The following is an 18,702-nucleotide window of genomic DNA, read 5'->3' as shown; positions in this document are numbered from 1 at the left end:
TAACTGTCACAGATCAGTTATTATACATCCAAAACACACTGACCCCCTAAGTTAATCCAGATAACTATTAGCCTTTTGATAATGCCTGAAAGTAACATCACACTGCATTTGTAGTGCTTTCTGGTCAGGATTCTAAATTTTTTCACTGCTGCAAGTTTGTTTAAGCCCTAGATATGGAAGCAAAGATACACAGGATTATAGGAAAAAAATAATAAAATCTTTCTTCAGGCTGATTATTCTTTTGAGTCATGCAAACTGAAGCCAATTTGTGACAAGTCTATGAGAAATATGCTTTGCAGTGAAATATACCACACTCCCCCACCCCCATAAATTGACATGTTGACGAGCTATGAGACATTAAACATGCAGTGGATCAGGCATTCCTCCTGTCATTATTAACAGCACTTCACTGGTAAATCTGTCTCAGTTTTTTTTGTTGAGACTCACTTTCCATGAAGAGGATACTATATGACAAATAAGGTGGAGCCAGACCACCCACGATAATACAAAGTGAGGACAGCAGGTGCATTTGGTACACCCAGGCACTGTCAGCTCCAGGCCATGGACTATGCAGGAGACAGTAATTGCAGAATAGATAAATTGCACCTTCAGCTGTGGGGCTGAACACATCAAGGTCTTAAAGGTACTCCTGAATGTTATTACTTGTACAGCAGCAAAAGAACGTATCATTTGCCCAAGAAGCATCACCTCTGGAGGCAGAGGGGAACCAGGGAACCAGTGTCTGGTTTGATAATTAGTTTGCTAACCAACAGCTGCATAGTGTAGCTGATCCTCTTTGTAGTGAATTAAGATATACAGGGGACTGGAGTACAGTCCCAGCATTTTTATAAGCTCTTGCCTTTTTTGTTTCCTATTCCTTTCTTAGCCACTGTCAAACTTCTGAATTACAGTATAGATCCAATATCCAAAAAGTCTGTCTTGGTTATCTCTTGTTTTCAGTGTCTTTTTATTGGCCAACTCCATGGTCACAACTGTTCACAACAAAGATATATGGACTTGGATATATTAACTAGATCTTTTTGTGGTATGATCAGTGTATCGGCCACAAGAACGGCAATTTCAATGGCAAATTTGTGAGTTATTTCAGGAGTTTTTTGCCCTGTTGATAGAAATCTTCATGCTGTTGCTACTGCTGAAAACAAATTAAGAATAACCTTATCCAGTTATTAACAATTTGTTCCAACACAAATCATTATTACCCCTTTCTTCCCCAGACAAATCACCTGAGTAAAGCTTTGTTATGGCCTATTCATACGTAGTTTAAACAATATTATTACTATTACAGTATTCTCAGGAAGGTAAAAGTGCCATCCACAGTGTCCAGTGAAAACAAACAGGCTCAGCAGTTGCTAGCTTGTTTCCACTGGCAATGCAAGTGGGATCACAAGAAAATCAAAATCTCAAGACCAAATTCCTTTTGATAGAGGAGTTTGTTTTAGTGTACCATCCAGAAGCATTATTTCACCTGACAGTCATTCACAGGTTTCCATACTGGCTAAATATTTTGCAGATAGAGTTAAATAGACAGAGGTTTCAAACCCATTCTGATTCTGCCTATGCAGCCTAGGAAAGGAATTTTCCACTTTGTACTGCTGAGAAAAATGCAGACTCTGTAGCCTATGGTATCATGTTTAGAGGAACAAGGTGGGTAGGATAGGGCATTGGGCACTATTATACTCTAGGGAAGAAAGAGCAGACGGGGCACAATGGAAGCGCTTCATTATATTTTGAATGGGAATAGTTCCAAGGATAGGAAAGTCTGTGGTGCTTGTAAAGGATTAAGCAGGGTAATGCGCTTTTTAAGAAGACATAAAGAGGTATGTAACGTGATATGCTTAAGCCTAAATGATTTTTCTTGGAGTCCTCAATGAATGTTTAAGCAGGCATGACTTAGGCCTCTGTAAATCCTCTCCAAATAAATAACTTCCACAAAAATAGAGGTTCCTTTGACAGAATGAGATGCATATTTCATATCCTATGCAAAAAAAAGGAAAATCAATTTGAGATACATGAAACACTTGGGAATAATAAAGTAAAAAAAGAAGATAAAAGTGAATATTCTCCAGAACAATCCAAGCATGTATAGGAATACAGCTACCTTCCCATCCATTTCAATTTCACAGAGCAGGAAGAAAAACAACTGAATGCTTCCCTACCTTCATTTCAGATCTTCAACTGCTTTCTGTTGTTTTTTTTGAGAAAGGAAGAGACACTAAGTGGCAGAAAATATCTAAAGTACCTGCACTTTTCAGGCTGTCTCCTGTTTGAGGTATTTAAAACTCTGCTCTCTCTTTAGGGTAAATCTACTCAGCTGCTCTCTAACCAGACCTGATAGTGTATATAGCTGTTCACTATGGATGGAAAAGGAGCACACACAGTGATATCTATGCACCTGATTTACGAGAAGAACAGGACCAATAAATATCAAAACCTGAAAACTTACAACAGCATGATCTTCCCATCTTATTTCTCTTGCCTGTCCTGCCCTCCTGCCAGGAAAAGCAGGTCGAAGTGGTAGATTGCCCGATGCAAAATGGGGCTACGCAATCACTGTCATTTGTCTGTATTGTATTTTCACTCACACAGGTGCCGTTCCCCATAAAGCCACTGGTACAGCAAGTATGCAGTCCTGCTGAGCGAGTGGGATGATGCGATGAGTAAATCAGTGGTTGATCCCTCTTCCCTTCCCCTTGGTTATATATATGTATTAGTATTAAACTGCTACTTTTCTCAAAATAAAAAGAGTGCCAGCTCCACTGTAATTTGCAAAATAAAAGCAAGCCAAAACTAAAGGACTTTTAAGATATTGAAAAAAAATGCTTGGCAAAGCCTCTTCTGAGATGGCTACTTGCAGACCCCATTCAACCTCAGAGAGGGTGCAGCAGGGAGTGTTATTAAAGAAGAGCATGTCCATTGCATCCGTAACATCCTTCCTGCACACCTCTCTCCCATGGTGGTCCCTCCTTTCACAGGCCCTTTGAGGTCAGCAGGCAGCCTAGTGGAAATCCCTTTCCCTGTACCCTTTCGGAAGCCCTCGTTAAGTCTCAGCCCTCATGTGGCACTCCAGGAACGACTGCTGAGGTAACAGCCTCAGAGAACTTGGACAAACTGCTGTTCAGTCATGCTTTAGTGCTGATTAATGGCAGAAACAAAATGAAGCACAGAGGGAGACCTGTTGTTTTAGCTTGTCCAGGTTTATAATCTGGTTAATAGCTCTGATGTGGCCAGTTAAATTTGCTCAAGACCTCAAAGAACATTACAAAGTACATAAATAGGCTGAGGGGATCCATAAATTCTTTCATCTGAAATGTTTTCTTTTTTTTTTTTTTTTTTTTAAAGTATGTTATAGAGATTATAATCTCTGTCTTTTATCAATTATCTTTTTAAATATTAATTTTCCTTGCCTAATATTAGCTTTTAACATCACATTCTTTATCCAGGTTTCTTCCTGAGCAAGCCAAATACAATCTCCCAAAAGCTTCTGTGTGAACAGTGACTGGCAAATAATCTTTTTCTGTGTCATTTCTTCTTGTAAAATGAAAGGGGAGAAACTGTGCACACATAGGTGGAGGTGTATATTCATTAGAATCAGTCCTAAACCCTCAGGTATTTTACAATTGGAGGGTGGTTGGCTTGCTCACACACTGAAACTTGGTTTTTCAACATAATTTGCAAGTGCTTATTCCTGGGAAGCAGATGCATGGGAAATTACAGAACTCAGACATTTCTGGTTTTGTAGGTTTTAGGATAGCAACTGCCATGTTTCCAGGAATAAGAAAACAAAGACTGTAATCTGGAATTACCTGCCAGCATGATACACCAGTTATTTTTTTCAGCTAAAAGCCATTAGTCAACACAGCTGTGTTTGACGTGCTCGGGTTTCTGATTCTTCTGAAACCCTTAGTATAACTTGGGAAGGCAAATAAGGAGGGCAGCTCTTTTTTTTTTTTTTTTTTTTTTTTTATACAAAAGGCAAAACCCAGCTTTATCAGCCCCCTACAAACTGAGCTAAAATATGTTTTCTCAAAAAAAGCAATTTCCTCCAACCAATAAATCTTCAGACTGTCTTTTTTTTTCTTGATTTTCAGCTTATGACTTTATCTAAAGGAGTTTCAAAACTGCAGTTCCCCAGGGCCTCTCTTGCCTCTTCTTTCATGCTGTTTAGTCCTTCAGAGGAGAAAATATGATCTCAGTTATACAGAGGATGGATTAGTGATTTTTAGAACTCCCAAGAATTTTTGTTATTTTGCAGTTCTTTTATCATCAAGAGTTTAACAGACTCTTTTCTCTTATGCGTTAGTATCCAGTGTGAAAACACTAGAAATTAGTTTTCCTGGCAAATGGATTTTGGTGGAGACAAAAGGCAGAGTTGGTCTGGATTCTTAGAACCCTCTAAACCAAGCTTAAAACAAGTGAACACACAGCTTCATGGATATTTGCTCTAATCTATCTTCACATTTTGAAGTTTAAAATAAAATCTATAAAATACGATATTTCTCCGATTTGATTTAAAACTGAATACGAAGATACAATTGGTAGGGGAAAAGTTAGTACACAGGCACTCATTAACACATATTCATCCTCATACTAAACCCTTTCATGGACTAGTGTTGTTATAAAAGCTGTAGCTGTCAACCGAATACATGGGAGGGAACTATTGCATTCACAAATGTGCCTACAAAAATTGACTCCTGTTCTCAAATTATTTTCCCACTGCTAAGACCACTACAGAAGGTGGCTGTGAGACTCTTCTTTAAAGCCAGATCATCTTTTTCTGCCTGCCTCTCTCAAAACATACGTGACTCAGAGCTACAACTGAAAGCCAAGATTTTCAGTGTCAGGTGTCTACAAAAGTGAGTTAATCAATGCCTTGTATTCAAAGTGCTTTAAGCTTTGTACAGTACATGGCCACATCTTCTGGGGTTCTAAGTCCAGTGATACTGTTCCTATTTTGCATCCTGACAAATGCATCCATCTCTCATACCTATAAATCCTTTTCAGAGCAAACACTCTAGGTACTTACATTTTAAAATGTCATTGAAAACAAGTTACATAGCTGAGAAGTTGCAACCCTCTATGCTGATGCAATGGGCTTGCAGAAATTGGTACCACGCGTGATCATTATCTGGGTGCAAATGCATCCCTTACAGTTAAAAGCAACAACTGAACAAATGTATTACAGCAGAGCATCTCCAATGGGAAGCAAAAAATAAGTCATACCAGTACCTTTTGAATGCCTGCGGTCGACTCCAAGACGTTGTTCTCCGAGCCGTTACTTCTGTTAATCATCCGCCACATTTGGGAATACATGCTGTCCCTCTCAAAAGGATTCATCCCTTTCACTCGGACGTGCTCATAGACTGCAGAGTCCAAGACAGTGCCATAAGGAATATCTGTCTGCCTTGAGAGATCCTGGAGAGACCTTAATTGTTGGAGAAGAAAAGAGACACAGGAGACTTGAAGCCACATTTTCAAGAGAAAGGAGCTGCAGGCAAGCAAAGGGCAACACATAGGAAGACAGCTGTCAAGCCAGTTTCTTTTGTTGTTTGTCTTTTTTTTTCCTTTCTTTTTCTTAAATGACAAAGTGAGACTAAAAAATTGTTTTTATGGTTTAAGACACAAGGAGGAATATGAAGTGAAAGGAAGGGGTGGAAAAAATGAAAATGGATGAAAAAAGAACAGTGGAGGGAGTAAGAGGATCTTGTCAAATGCTGAGCTTCTTTGAGCAGGGGCAAAGGAGAGAAGGAAGCATCTCAGTCCCTCCAGCTATAAGCAGCAAGTTTAACAGAAGTTGGGTAATTGCCTATGAGAGTATGGAGCCACCACACAGCCCGCTGCCGGGGAGCAGGAGTGTTAGCACCAGAACTCACTAAATTTACCCCAAAGCACCTGGGCTGAGTACTTCTATGCACTACTGGGTTACCCAGTAAAGAACAGCTTTTTGGTGGTATTCCTGCACTGAACTGTGCACCCATCACACAGGCCACATCCTACACTATTTTCAGCAACAGAAAGTTTTCTGTTGTGGTTTCATGAACTGCCTTTTCATCAAGTTCATGTTATTTAGTCCAATAAGTTTGTTCTACTTTACATATTATCTAGTCTTATCCGCTCCCTATAAGCAAGAAAAAGTAACCAGTCTAGAAGTTGCTAAAGCATCCCAAATATGGTTTTGTCAACCCTGCTTTGGACAAAAAAAGGTATATTACAACCCTTTAAAGTCACTTACCTCTTGGCCTTTACTTTCCTGTCCTATAGAACTGCTCTCCTGTACCTTTGGTTCTTTAATGACATTCATTAAAGTTTCAAAATAACTACTGCAGTATGTCTTCTGCCTAAAACCCATTACAGCTTTCCTGGCACAAATTAACTTTGTATAAACTGCACAAATCTAGTGGATAACACCTAAGGACAAATCAAGGGGCTGAATGCTGTCTTAAAGTTGGCAATAGCAAATTGTAAAAGCTCATCGCAGCCACAGAAAATGGAAGCACAAATGTAGGAACGTCAGCAAATTTCAAGTTGTGTTTCTGAAGCATGTAAATATAGAAGATTGTGAAAATGGCCCTCGAAGGGGGAAAAGAATTCTTAGGTGTTCCAGGGATCACACTGAAGAAAACAGTAATCGGATCTCAAAGGATATGCATGCCTCTGAACACAACAGAAAGCAGGAAAAGAAGAAATCAATAGAGCTCAATGGCAAGGGTTTAGAGGTTAGTTGAGTCAAAAAGAAATCCTTTGAAATTCAGACATATGGGATTAGAAAAACAATGAACAAGAGCTAAATTCTAAGCAGACAACATATAGCAAATATAAGGAAGGGATAAATTTAATTTTGAAGAGTAAATAACTAATGGAATTAAAACCCCCACAATCCTCTCCTCCTTCTCCAGCAAGATGGCATTCCTCTTCAAGAACATAAGCAGCAGGGAACCTGCAAAGAATCAATACACATATGGGATCATCAAAGGTGAGCTGCTAGATGAAGCTTTTCCTGAAACCAAGTATATAGGTCTTCTACCAGAGGACTGAGATGTGCCCTTTTCTAGGAAGAAAAATGTGAGACTCTACTAGACTAAGGTGTCAGAAGAATAAGTACTGTGGCTAATTTGTAATTGAAAAGTAAAAAAAAAAAATTATCAAGTCCAGATAAACACCAGTGAGTTTTGAAAGATTAAATATGAAATGGCTGAGCTATTAGCAAAAAATGTGAAATCTCATTACAGCCAGTGTGTGAAAGGGAAGCAGTAAATATTTTTAAAAGACTCTAGTGGTAATCAGGGGAATTACAAAAGTAAACTACTAAGATGTTATACTTATGTTTAATAAATAAATGGAAATAAGTATTGATACAATTTTAAAGATCAGTCCTGAAGATTAGACATAGCCACCAGTACTTTTCTCCAGGGAAAGCAATTCAATCCTCTATTACACTTTGAAATGACTAAAAAATCCTGAGAATTTCAAAAAGGCCTTCATCTCACCAAACAACATACAGGAGGTGGAAGTTTGGACAGTCTACAATGGAGGAATTTAGAAACACTTCCCGGTAATTTTGGATAGCATTAGAAAAAACAATACTTAGCTAGGATACATACTCTCAAGGGTCTTCAAGGGTAACAAGAGCAGCTTTTGCAGAACTAAAAGGCTGAACAAGGAAACTGTGGACCTCTTGAGGGGAAAGCAGACATGGCTAGGGATTAGGTGCTCAATGCCTTCTTTGCCTCACCCTTCCCCAGCAAGGTTTCCCAGGTGTCTGTGACTAGAGGCAGGGTTCAAGGAGGCAATGAACAACCAGCAGTAGGTGGGCAGGTAAATCCAAACCAGACGAGACAGGGAGTGATTGAGAACACTAGACCCACAGCAGTCCATGGGACCTGACAGGCTGCTTGCTTCAATTTTTGAAAGGTGAAGGAGACTGGAGGTCTGGTCTCCCTGACCACTGGAGAAAGGACATATCCACACTATAGTCAAAAAAGATGAAAAAGATGATTCATGGACTTAAGACTGGTCATCCAACATCATGGAGTGAGTCCTCTCAGAGCACATTTCTGAGTACATGAAGGAGAAGCAGCTGACTGGGAGCAGTTAACATCGATTTACCAAAGGTAAATCATGCCTAACCAATCTGCCTTCTATAGTGAAATGACTTGGTTTGTGGACAAGACTAGAGAAATTGATGTAGTTTACCTTAACTTTAGCAAGGCTTTCTATACTGTCTCCCACAATATTCATGTATCCAAATTAGGGCATTAGGTCTGGCTGGGTGGGAAACCAGATGGATAAATTCCTGGTTGGATAGTCAAGTTCACAGGGTAGTTCACCTGCAGGCTGGTAACAGGTACCATGGAGGTCTAACTTGGGACATGTCTTTACCAATAACCTGGAGGAGGTGAGCAAGCACCCTCTTGTCAACTTTGCAGATGACATGACATTGGGGGATGATTCAATTGCTCAAGGACAGGCTGCCCTTCGAATGGACCTAGAAAGGCTGGAGAAATAGGCTGAGAGGAGTAGTGTGAACTTCAGCAAGGACAAATGCAAAGCCCTGCACCTGCGAAGGAATAACCCCCTGCAACAACCCAGGCTGGTGCACAGCTCTGCAGAACGGCACCTTGACAGACAACAGTGAGCCTTGGTGAGAATTTATCTCTGTTTCACCATTAGGCAAAGTGTTGTGTAGAAGTGGGCGTATTACTGTTGCATTGACAGTCTATCTGTCTGTCAAAAACATCACTGATGAAAGGCACTAGATAAATACAACATACTATATTTATCCATTCTATTACTGCTGCTGCTGCCAATAAACTTCTGTATCTCCTGACAGTGCTCAGAAATGCAACGAACTGTCACAGGACGCATATTGTAATGTCCTGTAATTGCCGTGTTATTTGTATATTGCTAGAAAAGTGTACAAAAAGTATTTACTGAGTCTCCAATTTCTAATGACAACAGCTAGCAAAATTGCAATCATTACTTTGCAAGAACCTGTATAACCATATAATTTCTAATATAACAAGCAACAAAGCATTCTTCTGAAATATTATTGCTAACTGGTATATAAATGATATGTGTAGCTGCTGCCACAAAACAGTACTGTACAGTTAGAAACAGCACAGAATAAAAACAGCTCCTCTGTATATCTTGTGGCTATAAAAGCAACCTTTCTGTTTTCAGAAAGGCAAACACAAGACACGAGCTGTTAGTCCAGAAGTGTACTACAATCAGGTATGGGAAGCGTACTACAAACAGTCTGAGAAGCAAGCAAGAGTGCCATCACACACAAAGGCATCACCACCAGCAGGGAAATAACAAGGAGGAGAATTATGTCAATGCCTTCAGGAAGGCATGTTGTAGCTGCCAAGTCTGGCATTAACTACAGTCTCCAGTTCTTTACTGTTTGGTGTGCTATCCTAACACACAGGATGCCTCTCAGCTGCCCTGCTCTGCATCTTTTCACAGCAGCAGATGCTGCTCTATGCTGAGAAAATGATGGCAAGAGGACAAGAGCAAGGTAAGTATGAATGTACTCTATGGATGTGCTAAATGCTGTTGTCAGAAGTAAACCCCAAGTTTTGGTTCACCTGACCCTATGCTGAGGAGTGAGAAAGAAATTTTGCAGCCTTTGAGGTGTACATGTGTGTATGCTGCTGCACAGGCAAGCTGCAAAAATGGAAAAGACCTATCACATCAGTGACTTCATTCCCTCACACAAACATGTCAGATAGGATCATAAGATATATAACCTCCTTCAGAAACTTTTTTATAACCTGCAACTCTGCAGACTACTGGTATGACATTCACAACCTAGCAGCTAAGGTACAACAAAACAAAGAGAAATGACAAACCTTGACAGAACTAATAAAATTATTAAACCATTGAGGTTCCTTTCCAGAAGAAAGAAATTTTATAACTACTTTGCCTCCAGCCTGGTCTGTAGGTTACATGTTGTTTGATGTACCTTTATTCCTGGATTAAACAACTTATTCTCTGTTCAGACAAATACATTTAATGGAGACATAAATCCCCAGCCTCACTATGTCACCCAGTCTCACCACACAGCTGCAACACCAGATCTCAAACTAAGGAAAAAGTATTTGTCAAGCTGATTAATTCCTATGGGGTATCCTTTGATGCCCAAATTTTGATACTGTTATCCACACTGGATGGGAATTCAATTTTGCAATAGTTTTACTGATCTCAGTTGAACTACTTGCAAAGCAAAGCACACATCTAATACGAGTAAGGGAATTATAATCCCACATTTCAAAACATTTATCTCTATGAATTTCTAATTTTGAAGCAGTAAGGTAATGGATGATAAAAATTGTTTAAAAGTAAAAATAGTTTAAAAATAAAAAAACCTTTAACCAAGCTTGTATATAGATAAATTCTACTTCTAGGGAAGTGACCAAGCAGTCAGGTCATAGTTTATTTTATTTTTAGTTATCACTTATAAAGCATCGAGTGGAAAAATGTTATGTGTGGTTTTTGTAGTAAGTTTTTTTCTCAGTGCAATTACTGGGATAATACCAATATTTTCCCATACAAATTAACTACAATATAGGGATATTCTGAGAATGAATTGAGTCATTTGAGGATGAATTATTAACAGACACATATATTTTTCAGCATTTGTTGATTTTGTTTAGTATTCTGCACCTTAATCAGGCAGTAGTTGTCAGGTCACTTTCATTTTCTGGCTTAGTACAAATGAATTACTTTGTAATTTAAAAAATTATCTCTGCTTTAAACTTGAAGGAAAAAAAAACCATATAAGGATTTGCAATGTTTCTTTCCCCAAAGCATGTTCTCTTCTATAAATTCAAATCTAGACTTAGAATTGGTAACATGTTGTTCATATATGTCAGCCAAAAGTGTTTAAATAGTACACAGAAAATGTAGAGAAACAAAAGGTCAGCTCCATAAAGGAAAAACCAAATTCCTTTCCAGGTGATTAAATACCACTGAGGTAAGAGGCTTGGGCATCAAGGTATCTTTGTAGATCTGATTATAGATTGATTTAGGCTAGCCGTGTTGTTAGACTTGACTGTTGCGCAGAATTGCCTGCAAGAAATAGTCACTAAATTTCAGGAGAAAATGACTGATGTCATGGCTTACACTGAAGTCTTTATTTATGACAAATTCAGATAAAGCTTTTCAATTTCTTTTTTCTTTTTTTCTAGGACATTAAGGATTAATTCACAGGTAGGCTTAGGGAACAGGGCACAGTAAGCCAAGAGATTTGACTGTTGGCAGTGACAGCTGTGTCAGAAACTAGTAATACTGCTTGCTAGCCAGTTTAAAGATCCAGGTAAACCATGTTAAAGGAAAGGTTAAAGAACATTCTGGTTTTCAGTGTAAAGAAATACCTACTCCAATTACTGCACTCCTGTGTATCTCCTCTTGCAGAAAACTTGTAGGCAGTTGTATAGAGCTGTTTAAAGTTTTGAGGACATCTTAGCTTCAAGTGAATCATAATTTAGGAAAGATGTTGTGGAAAGAATGACTGGGGAAAATGAGGATAACAAAAGACATGCTTTACTGCTATGCCTCCATTATTTGGAGGTAGAGGTCTCACCTATACTACTTATAACATGGAGAATGTAGTGCAAACTTCTTATTTCACAGAAGACACAAGACACAGTCTCTCCCCCATAACACATACAATCTAAAGTCTTAATCAAGCTCCCACACTTTTAGAAATGGATTAAACTTGAAACCACCTAACACCAGCTTTTCATGTGACAAGTCCTTTGACTTCCCCTCTGCCCAACCCACTCACCCAGCTTTCCTGCAAAATTTCAGTGCCTGTGAGAAGGTGGTGACACCCTCCCTTTACCTGGGAAAACAGTGCAGTGCAGTAGTCTCAGTAAAATCAGTCTCTGTCAATGGACTCTAATTCTGTCCTAAAGGAATCATAAAACACAATAATGGCAATACTGGCTCACTGATGAAATTCACAGCATCAGCACCTATGAGAAATAGCTCAAGACCTCCAAATTTATTTGGCATTTACCAAGAAAAGCCACTCAATGACTATTCATTCATGTTGCATTTGAGACAGGGATCTAAAGACTTAAGGAACATAGAAATTATGTTTTGGCATTTGAAATGCTGACTGTCTTGATTTAAATGTCATCTGCAATGTGGACCAAGTCTGAACAAAAGATGCATCTAGGAACTACTTTATGACTTGCGTGCCTCTACTCCTGATATTGCCTGTTGGCACAAGATGAAAAGCTGAACTCCCAAAGGTATTAAGAATAGCCATTTGTCTGGAAAAGGAGATTAACACCCACTCTTATTCTTCTTGTTCCTCTAAATTAATTTAAAAATTGTAACAATTTGATCCAAATTAATCAGTGAAACAGAGAACAAATCACATCAACTTCAAGTGAGGTTATACAGCAAAGATCTGCTTCGAGACTCTCTAGGTAAAGGGAACATCTAACTAGTACTCCCTAGTTCATTGCCTAACAAACTTTTGTATGTTTTTCTTCTCAAAATGAGCTTCTGGATATCATGAAGCACTGACTAGGAAAAGTTGCCCAACCTTCATGCCAGCTGAGAAAGGGAAGCTGCAAGAGCTCTGAACACAAACTAGTTACACATCCAAAAGCTGAAATGCAGTAACTACCAAAATGTTTCATGGAAATGAAATGTGCTGTGGGCTGCTTGAATCCTCCTATCTTCTGTAAATGATATAACAAGGACTGTATCTTCCACAACACACTGTAATATCTGATGCTAGCTGGAAATCTGAAATGAAAACCTATTAACTACTTGCTACATCTGTGCAAACCCACTGATTTCAATTTCTTTCATTTTTCTGACTTCTCTGAGGCTGGCTGGATAGCACTACAAGCAGAATCTGGTTTATTTTCTTTACATACTTAAACTCATTTCCATTCTGGCCTTCAAAGCTCCCCAAGGTACAATTTGATCTGTTAAAAAAAAAAAAGGAGCATCAGCTTTTTTCTTTATTGCTTATTCATGTTTCCCACTTTGCAGTAATTCAGCATGGTAAACAAACAGCCCCTCTCTTATGTGCTGGTTTGAGTTCCAATTCTGGCAGTTTTGTAAACTAAAGTTTTACACTCCCACCGTAGTTAGGATAACTTCATTCCCTAATGGATACTTAACACATCTAATTACTCTATTTTTGAGCTGCAAGCACTGTTGAAAAATGTCTCCGTTCTTTCATTCCAGGAGCTTTCCAGCTGCAACATTTTCTACTGAATAAAACATTTTCAGTGACTTTGCCTGTAAATAATACAGCACAAAACCCAGCGTAGTCCCAACCGTACATAATAACCTCAGAATTCCACTGAGGGTTTTCTAGTGACATCATAATAAACTGCAAGAAAAAGCTGAAGATGTATTAAATTATAGTTTGGGTATATTTTATTCTTTTTTACATATAAGAAAACTCAGACATTTGTCACAGTAATTTGAACATTTTTCTGGACTACTTCAAAACTAGAAGGGACATAATTTCAAAGCAGGATGCAGAGGCATATTTCATATTTGTAAGGATAAACTGAATGACTGAATATATCATTATTATTTATTTCGCACGTACAAATTCCCATGTTGTTTCTTCACGCTCTTTACATAGTCAAATGTAAAACTTTTTAAACTTAAAAAAAAATCATCAACCTCCCTCAAAACCCCAAGATCAATGTTGACAAACATTGACACAGATTTTGACAATGTTTCTTGTCTATGTGCTGCTAAAAGCCTGGATTGGTTTTAGTATGTAGAAAATCCTCACCTAGAGAAAAGGTGCCTTAGTGAGACTGCAGTGATTGACTGGCATGCAGTGATGCTTGAACGTAACCTATGAATTCACAGGAAGCCAAGGCTGCCCCTACCCAGTCTAGACTAGCGGTTCATTGTCTCAGTGTGTTTCAAAGACATTTGGAAAGCAGATAAACTAGAGGCAGCTAGACATTAAGTGATGATACACAGAAGACAGGGACTTGAATCAACAACTGGAGTGAGAAAACTGAATTTTCCCTAGGGTCAGCACTGAGCCAGTTTCTTACCTTTCTGGAGGAAGAAATACAGCAGAATGTGCCTCTCTTCTTTAAAGTCACTCTATCATTTTTGCAAAGAAGGATTTATGGGAAAGGCTAACTTTGCCACTCTCACATATTTTCATGGACTTGCAGCCTCAAGATTAAAAACCTGCCATGGAAAAATGGCCAGCTGCCCCTTGGAGTGCTTGGCTAGCTAATGCTTCACTGTATTTTCTAGTCCCTGCTTTGATCCAAGAAGAAGGATTTGGGGGTGGGGGATGTCACTGGAGCAGTGGGAGCGAGGATAACGCAGCATGCAGCTTGCTGAAGGAGAGGAGACTGAAGAACAAAAGGGCAGAGAGAAAGGGTAGGAGACCTAGAAAGGTTCCTGTGGTATGCAGAGATGAGATGATCTGAAAAAAAGGACTGGAAAGTGTGACAGAAAAACAGTTCACCATAAAAGGAACTGAGGAAGACAAGGACATTCATGTTAGGGAGGCATGAAGTAAAAGAACCAAGAGACGGAAAAAAAAAGAGAACAATGCGATCTGTTAATGTGGTAAGAGAGCACCTGGGAGCAGAAGGAGAAAAGATGACTAGTAAGTGAATTCTTATTGTTTGTTGCTGTTAACACATCTTTGACTTGGCAAAAAAGGCGAATTCAGTTTTGAGCTTCCCATACACTGAAGAAGCATTGGGCACCTCCTGATCAAAGTGTCAGAGCACAAGTATTGTGGGATGCATTTGAAAGGAAAGCATAGCCTGAAAACATGCAACAACGATTTATACTTTCCCATTTCAAAGACTGATACACTGGTTATCTCAAACTCAACTGCTTCTTTCAAAACACGTATGTGTGCATACATATGTATGTATATGTGCCACAGAATAATATCTGCCAGAGGCCAACAATTCTGATCCTAAAGACAAAGTGTCTCCAGGGAGACTGGCAGTCTGTGGTATATTGTTATTCTTTTAGCTTCCAAATGACTTCTCAGGATGATAAAAATTTCTTCCTTTTCTCACATTTAAGTAGGACATTCATAGCCCTCTACGTGTATATATATATGTTCACCCTCCTTTCCCTCAATTCATTCTTTATCAACTTACTGGATGGAGTTCTCAATGCGTGTGATGGTGAGGAAAGCTGCTAGGTTTGCCGTGTAGGAGGAGATGACAATCAAAGCAAAAAGCCACCAAGCTCCCATCATCAGTCGGGTTGCCAGGGTTGTGTATGGAACCTCTCCTCCTGTGGGGAAGAAGGAAAAGCAAGAGTTTTCATTTGGCAGAAGAAAACCCAGATCCTCATTGCTCATGCATTGCTCAGGAGAACTAGGCCCCACGGTCAACAGGGTAAAGGAGTTTACTAAAGCAAGGTTCTTTAGTAAACTGATGAGGACTTGGAGCCCCACCTTCTATGCAATGAAAAGTACTGAAGGAAGCCCACACTATCAGCCATCATTACTGTATTTAATCTCGTTTGCTATTTTGCCTTTAATTGCAATTCATCTGCCAGTCCTGTCCAGTAATGGAAATAGACTTCAAGATCTCAGAACAAAACCAGCAAAAATAAATTCTTACAATATTCTTTCCTTAGAGATCTTATCTACAAACCTTAATTAAGTTTTTCTTCTGTTCTTGAGAACATAAAAGTTAAAAACCCCATCAAAACAGAATTACTTTTCACAGTTCTGTAGGCAGGCAGATGCTCATGAGAACTATATGTATGTGTAAAACTTGCTGCAAGTGAACTTGGACATGTAAAAAAAAGATAATCACATGAATTGAAGAATGCAAAATTGTTTTGTATTCCCATACTTGCTTTCCTTTAAAATCCAACTGTCATGTAAACAAAACATTAGCAGCAATTAAACTTACCAGGATGAGCTGCACACCACTGCTTGTGTGACCAGAGCCCAGTTTAGCAAGCCAGGAAAAGCAATAGCATGATTTTTTATTCAAATAGCTGCCCCCAAAACACACTAGTTCAGAGTCTTTGAAAGAGCTCTTTCAGTTAAAAGCATACGAATCACAGATTTTTATATAAAGGAAAAAAAATCAATGTTTAAAAAATACCCATTTTATCTGTAGTATAAGTTTTGTCACAGCCACAAGTAACTACTGGGGACAGGTGAGTGCAGAAAATGCTCACAGTCAACTGCTCAAGATGTTCACCCTTTTCCTCTCCCCCTATACTCAGCAAATTGAAAAGTTGTCATTATTTTTGAGGTAGCTTTCTCAGATGCAAAATCTTATGACGCTACAATACCTGGGATTTGCAAAAGCAGTTTGTTACAGATTCAATCATCTGTAAGTATTTTGCGCCGTATTTTCACTTATGTAAAAACTCCTTCACATTTCCCCAGCAAGCAGGTTTAAAGGGAATACAAATTACAATTATTCTCATTCCAAGTACAAACAATTTTCAATTAGGTACACAAACTAGATATTTAATCAACACTTGAATATGAAGGATCACCTTATTGTTTTGTTCAAAGTTTGTCCTACCTACACAAAGCATTAGGAACTCCCCATGTCCATACAAAAAACAAATCTGAAGCTTTTTTCCTACTTCAGTGATGCAGAGTTGTACCATATGTGAAATAACTGACTCCATTAATTTAATATTTTTGGTATTTAAGCACTGAAATCCTTTGCCTTTTAAGAATTCCAGTATTGAAAGACAAAATCTATATTAGACCTGTGCAGTCAGAAGTAAATTTCCTTTTTTTTTTCCCAAGATGCCATGTAATTATCTGAAATAAGAATCTACCAATCATATCAGGAGATATTTTTTCAACATAAGGACTTTCAAAGATGAACATTAACTTCAACATCTGAAAATTTGATTTTCACTCTTGCATAAATTTTAAATGGTTTTTAATAGAATATTTCTACTTTACAGTAGTTTTTGCAATGTCTTTGTAACACTTCATTTAAAAATTATTTTTAATAAAATGAAAAGAGCAGACAGCTGTATGAATTTGTTGGAAAAGGCTGTTTGCCCTTTTAACTTTTGGGTGTCAATCCCTGTTGATAAATTTCATATTGAATTGAAATGGGCAGAGTGACAGAGAAGAAACCAGTGATCTCCTGGACATGCTTGCATTTTCATTTTTCCACTTAATAAGTGCAACTTTAAGTTCTCACATTTTTTAATTGAAATGAAATGTCAGAAAAGAGAGGACCACTGAAATTCACACACCTGCCTTCTGGTTTTCAAGTGAGAATGCTGTGCAACAAGTCATGACCATGACCATGAAAGTCATCACAGATGCCTCAGCCACAGCATTCCCCTACTGTTCATACAGTGTAGTTTTCCCATACATCAGTAAGGTTGTCCCCACAATTCAGTGTTATCTTTTTTTTTTTTATCGCCCATGTTAATAGACTTGAAAAAATCTGTGAGTGCTGGTCATCCCAAGTGCTTTGAGTTCACCCAGGTGTTTTTGAAGTCATTCCTAATTCACAGTTGTACCTTCTATATCAGCAGTCAATAAATGAAGCTTGAGGACAAAGCTTGCATCCAAGTACACATACAATAAACACAGATCAAAATAATTCATCCCTCCTGTGCCTACTCTAAAATCTTTGCACTGATGCTTCTCTAAACCACTATTTCTAAAGCAGGACTGACACTGCAACTGGATAGGTGCATGATTTTTAAGCAGTACAGGCAGGGCACTTCACCTCTCCCAGCAAAAGAAAGAAAGAAACAAAAATCAAAAGAGATATTTTGCTACCATAGCATCATTTCTTTGGCATCTATTAGGAGATTTAATGCGATACAGTCTTGTTCTATTGTACTGTTTGCTAAAATACTTCCTGTACCATGACAGTTCACCTTAAGAAACCTCTTCACTATCTTTAACCAGTTTTGTTTCTAGGGATAAAACTTTCCAGAGTTTTCTTTCAGGCCAAATTTACACGTTTTCTCGGTGCAGAAGAGTATCAAGCCATTTGGGAGAGCAACAATCATTGGTTTTCCATGAACATTACCATGAAAAAGAACTATAGACCTAACAGTCGTTACTGTTGACTGTACATTAGTATTCAGAAGGGACATGCATGTAAACCTCCCTGGGATCTGCTTTCCAATATCTAGTATGAGTTTCAGGTGCATGGACATCTTTATGGATGACACCATATTCTAGTTACAAGGGGCTATGCACCGGACACACAGTGCAAGGGAAGAGGGAGCCAAGAAGATGAAACAAGTCTTTCCCTGCTATTGTCTTTCATATCACAGTAGCAAAGCTTAATAATCTCCAATGGCAAAGGGGGCCACTTGATGCCATGTAAACACACGATGGTGACCAGAGTAAAATCTGTCCTATCACACCTCATTCCTATAGCAAAAATCGTCAATGGGACTTAACATGCTGGTTGTGGTTACACTAAAAACACTGCTGTTGTAGCATGCTGAGCAACCCTTAAAAATATGAGTTCCACTCATGAAACAAATGGAAATCAAAGAAAAGAGTCAGCAGTCCTGGAGTTGCTTTGTCATCTTAAGAGACAGACCTCAAATACAGAGGTTGTACTATTGTTTAGACTTGGCCCTTCCAATACACTGGCAGAAGGGTATAACACAGCACAAAATGCCAGCACCACTTACGTTGTGGCTACAGTTACTAGTATAATCCAGCTAACACTT

The 18,702-nt window shown here is 38.6% G+C and overlaps 1 protein-coding gene across 2 annotated transcripts in view; it reads right to left on the bottom strand.

Annotated features, from left to right (window-relative positions):
- The window catches only part of GRID2 (glutamate ionotropic receptor delta type subunit 2), a 757,188-nt gene that overhangs the window by 96,343 nt on the left and 642,143 nt on the right, over window positions 1-18,702 (bottom strand). For both annotated transcript variants that reach the window (XM_074823105.1, XM_074823106.1), the window contains 2 exons: window positions 15,156-15,294; window positions 5,248-5,443 (listed from right to left, as the gene is read on the bottom strand). In XM_074823105.1, coding sequence (XP_074679206.1) covers window positions 5,248-5,443; window positions 15,156-15,294 — 335 coding nt within the window. The remainder of the gene's footprint in view (window positions 1-5,247; window positions 5,444-15,155; window positions 15,295-18,702) is intronic.

Source organism: Strix aluco, chromosome 4 (assembly GCF_031877795.1).
Source record: "Strix aluco isolate bStrAlu1 chromosome 4, bStrAlu1.hap1, whole genome shotgun sequence".
In the NCBI taxonomy this organism is placed as follows: Eukaryota; Metazoa; Chordata; class Aves; order Strigiformes; family Strigidae; genus Strix; species Strix aluco.
This window is presented reverse-complemented; position numbering and strand designations above follow the sequence as displayed.